The 3,249-nt window shown below is 35.6% G+C and overlaps 1 protein-coding gene across 1 annotated transcript; it reads right to left on the minus strand.

Annotated features, from left to right (window-relative positions):
• Positions 1–1,351: 1,351 nt before the first annotated feature.
• Positions 1,352–2,312, minus strand: LOC128193595 (uncharacterized). Its single transcript, XM_052867423.1, has 5 exons — positions 2,209–2,312; positions 2,027–2,131; positions 1,883–1,958; positions 1,696–1,791; positions 1,352–1,612 (listed from the first exon to the last, which is right to left on the minus strand). Exons 1-5 carry the CDS (start codon positions 2,268–2,270, stop codon positions 1,517–1,519), a joined length of 435 nt encoding a protein of 144 aa, XP_052723383.1. The 5' UTR covers positions 2,271–2,312; the 3' UTR covers positions 1,352–1,516.
• Positions 2,313–3,249: the final 937 nt, after the last annotated feature.

Consider the following 3,249-nt stretch of genomic DNA (forward strand, 5'->3'; position numbering starts at 1 on the left):
AAAACATCAATTCACACCCTCTTGGTGTTGAGAAACAAAGATCATCAATTCTAATCTAAATTTAGAAAAGTGTATCATTAAAAGTTAGAGTATAAATAAGAACATTACCATAAGATGCATATATACACTCATAAAAAGGAAATGACAAACTCAGAAGAAAGATAAGGTCACAAGATTGAAAAATAAATAATAAAAATATTCAATTATAAGACAATGAAACTATTGGAATTTTTTATATGTATAATTCTATGAATATTCATGTCAAGGGAGTTATCCCCTAAACCCAAAAAGTAATTTTTACATTGGGAGAAGACCTCTACTTATGTGCAAGAAAACTCTAAAAGTGTCTCCAAAATGAGAGGGAAAAGCCTTAAGAGACAATCACAAAAGGACCTCACAATAATCATGAAATCATGTGAGACTTGCCAAGTGGTAAGGTCATGAAACCCTAATTGGCGCGTACACTCATGTCTCGCAACCCTATGCCAAAAACAAAAACCAAATACAAGGTCAAAGGAAAACCTTATACTACTTGACTCATAATACAAGCCTCAAAACAAACCTACTCTATTAAGAATATTAATTACTGGACCAAGAAAATAAGAGCATGGGGTCACCTATCTCAAATGAAGCTCACTTTTCTTATATGCGCTTGGTTATGACTCTTGTAGTTTGTGAGTGACTAAGAATTGACCATCAATATTTGATTCAAAATAAATGATCCTTTATATTGAAGCTCATTTATGTTATAGTAATAATTTTAAATTGATACACTTGAATCAATTAATGAATTTGACAATATGGGTATAATTGCGATGCTATGTTACATAATTGTACCATATGCATTACACAAATTATACAATTGAACCATATGAAATTAAAGATAAACATAATAAAAGAAAAGATAAAAAAAGTTGCAAATAAACACTAGTGCAGCGAGGGGCTTTTACCGCGGTTGATTTTCACTATACGTCGCGGTTCTTGAACCGCGGCATATTCAGCCGCGGTAGTAAGTCAGACACTTTATGCCGCGGTTCTAACCGCGGTATATAGGCTGCGGAATATGCCGCGGTTGTCTAGGGAACCGCTGCCTAAATTCATTTTTTTTAAAAAAAAAAATTAAAAAAAAAATTAAAAAATGCACTATATGCCGCGGTTGAACCGCGGCATATAGGCCGACGAGTATGCCGCGGTTAGTGTCAAAACCGCGGCCATATGTCTCGTTTTTAAAAAAAAAACGAAGCACTATATGCCGCGGTTGTGGTTAGAACCGCGGCATATTCCCCTTATATGCCGCGGTTGTGGTTAGAACCGCGGCATATTCCCTTGCAGTTTTTTAAAATTGCAGGTCTGTTTTTGTGATATCCACTACCACAAAAACAGACCTGCATATAAAAACATTTACAGAAATTCAATTTCAACATAACAAACACATGTTCAAATGTATTTCAACATCAAATAAAGTAGAGAGTCTAAGAAAATTCTATCTAATCAAATGCATTGTTTAAATCTAAATCTAAGAGCTATTGTATAATCTAACTATATACTTCGCAGCAGCGTTCCTAATGAATAGTAGTGACTTCTCAGGAACTGGTGTAGTAGTCTTGAATCTCTGCAAAAGACAATTCATTTTAATTAGTGTATATGAATTCAACATTTGTTAAAAAATCAAAATTTGTTAAAGTTAAATATTACCGTTTCCCAGCTTCTTGTGATGTGAGAACGAACAATATGGGTCATCCAATACATTACATAGTATCCACACTCATATGACCCATTTTGTCTGTTACACTACAATATATCATCACAGTTGATAATAGTTAGTGAATAACATTTGTTATAAAACAATTATAACAAAGTATGACTTTAGCATATGTCAAACCTTGAGAGAAATCCAAGCAATCTTTCTACTCTTAACAATTGATCTCCCGTCCATCATCATACTTGCTGGAATAGAACTGTATATAAAAAAATGTTTTAGCATTCAGTTATATAACAAAGAAAGTCCAAACATTGAGGTTCTTACCAATCAATTGCTTGTCTGAGTTGTGTGGGAGGAGGCCTGTGCAATGAGCAGAACCACAAAGCATAGTTGTCTTGCACAGACATAACAAGAAGTTGCCAATGGCGCCTGAAATTCATAATAACGTAACTATTAAATATTAAAATCACATATGGAACATTATTATGTTAACAAAGTTCACTTACCCGGATATATAAGGCAAAAAGTATATTTTCTTGCCCCTTCGAAAACTGCTTATCATTCTCATGTTGATATGATCAAAATCATTTGATTCATGAATGTCTTGGGGATCAATCAATCCATAATCATCAGAACGCCCCAACTTATTAGTGACCCCAGACATATACCTGAAATCAAAAATTAACTTTGATATAAGGATACTTGATATATAAATCAATTTTATATATAAATAATTGGTCATAGACTTACATCGTCCATAGTTGAATAATTGAAATATTCAACTCTTGTGTTCCCGACGCAAGCTCACGGACATCTTGGCTATTAAGGTATATTGGGACCTCAGAGCCATGCCCAAATACATTAGCATCATATTGAACCTCCAAAGGCTTATCATCAAGGATGTCAGCAAGTAGATGCAATGAAGAAAGAGGGTCATCCTCAGATAGAGGAATCTTCTGTTGTTCCTGCGTCTGTTGTTACATGAAAAGATAAGATAAGTTTTGACATCAAAAACCTTTAAAATTGAGAAGTGTAAAGAAGAATTTCATATCGAGGGGTCAGAAACTGGTTTAACCAAAAATTTAGGCCAAGTGATAAACGACTTATATGCTTGTTCCACAGTGAAAATCTCTTCCGTGGACAGTGGAACCGAGGCATCTGGCATGATCATTTCATCCACTGAGACCTTCACCTCATCCTCTAATAGTTGCATACCATGACATACAGTCGCTGACCTAAACTCTGTTCCACGAGCTACCAGCACCATCTCATCTTCTTCTAAAATGTATAGCAGACATGGACTACCATCGTCCATGTCATCCTCTGGGATGGCTGATGCGGAACAACTTCCTTTGCCGCTTCTCCCTGTCAGAGTAAATGTTAGATTATACAAGAGATAGAAATAATTGCACATAAATGTTTATTAAGTTTACCTGTGGGAGGGGGAGGGACCACATGTTCCTCTATAGGAGACTGCATCGGGCGCATGCTCTGAAACTGCTCCTGGTAGAGCATCTGGAATTCAGCCCTCACCTCGGCCCTGATCT

The sequence above is a fragment of the Vigna angularis genome, chromosome 8 (genome assembly GCF_016808095.1).
Source record: "Vigna angularis cultivar LongXiaoDou No.4 chromosome 8, ASM1680809v1, whole genome shotgun sequence".
NCBI classification, from domain to species: Eukaryota; Viridiplantae; Streptophyta; class Magnoliopsida; order Fabales; family Fabaceae; genus Vigna; species Vigna angularis.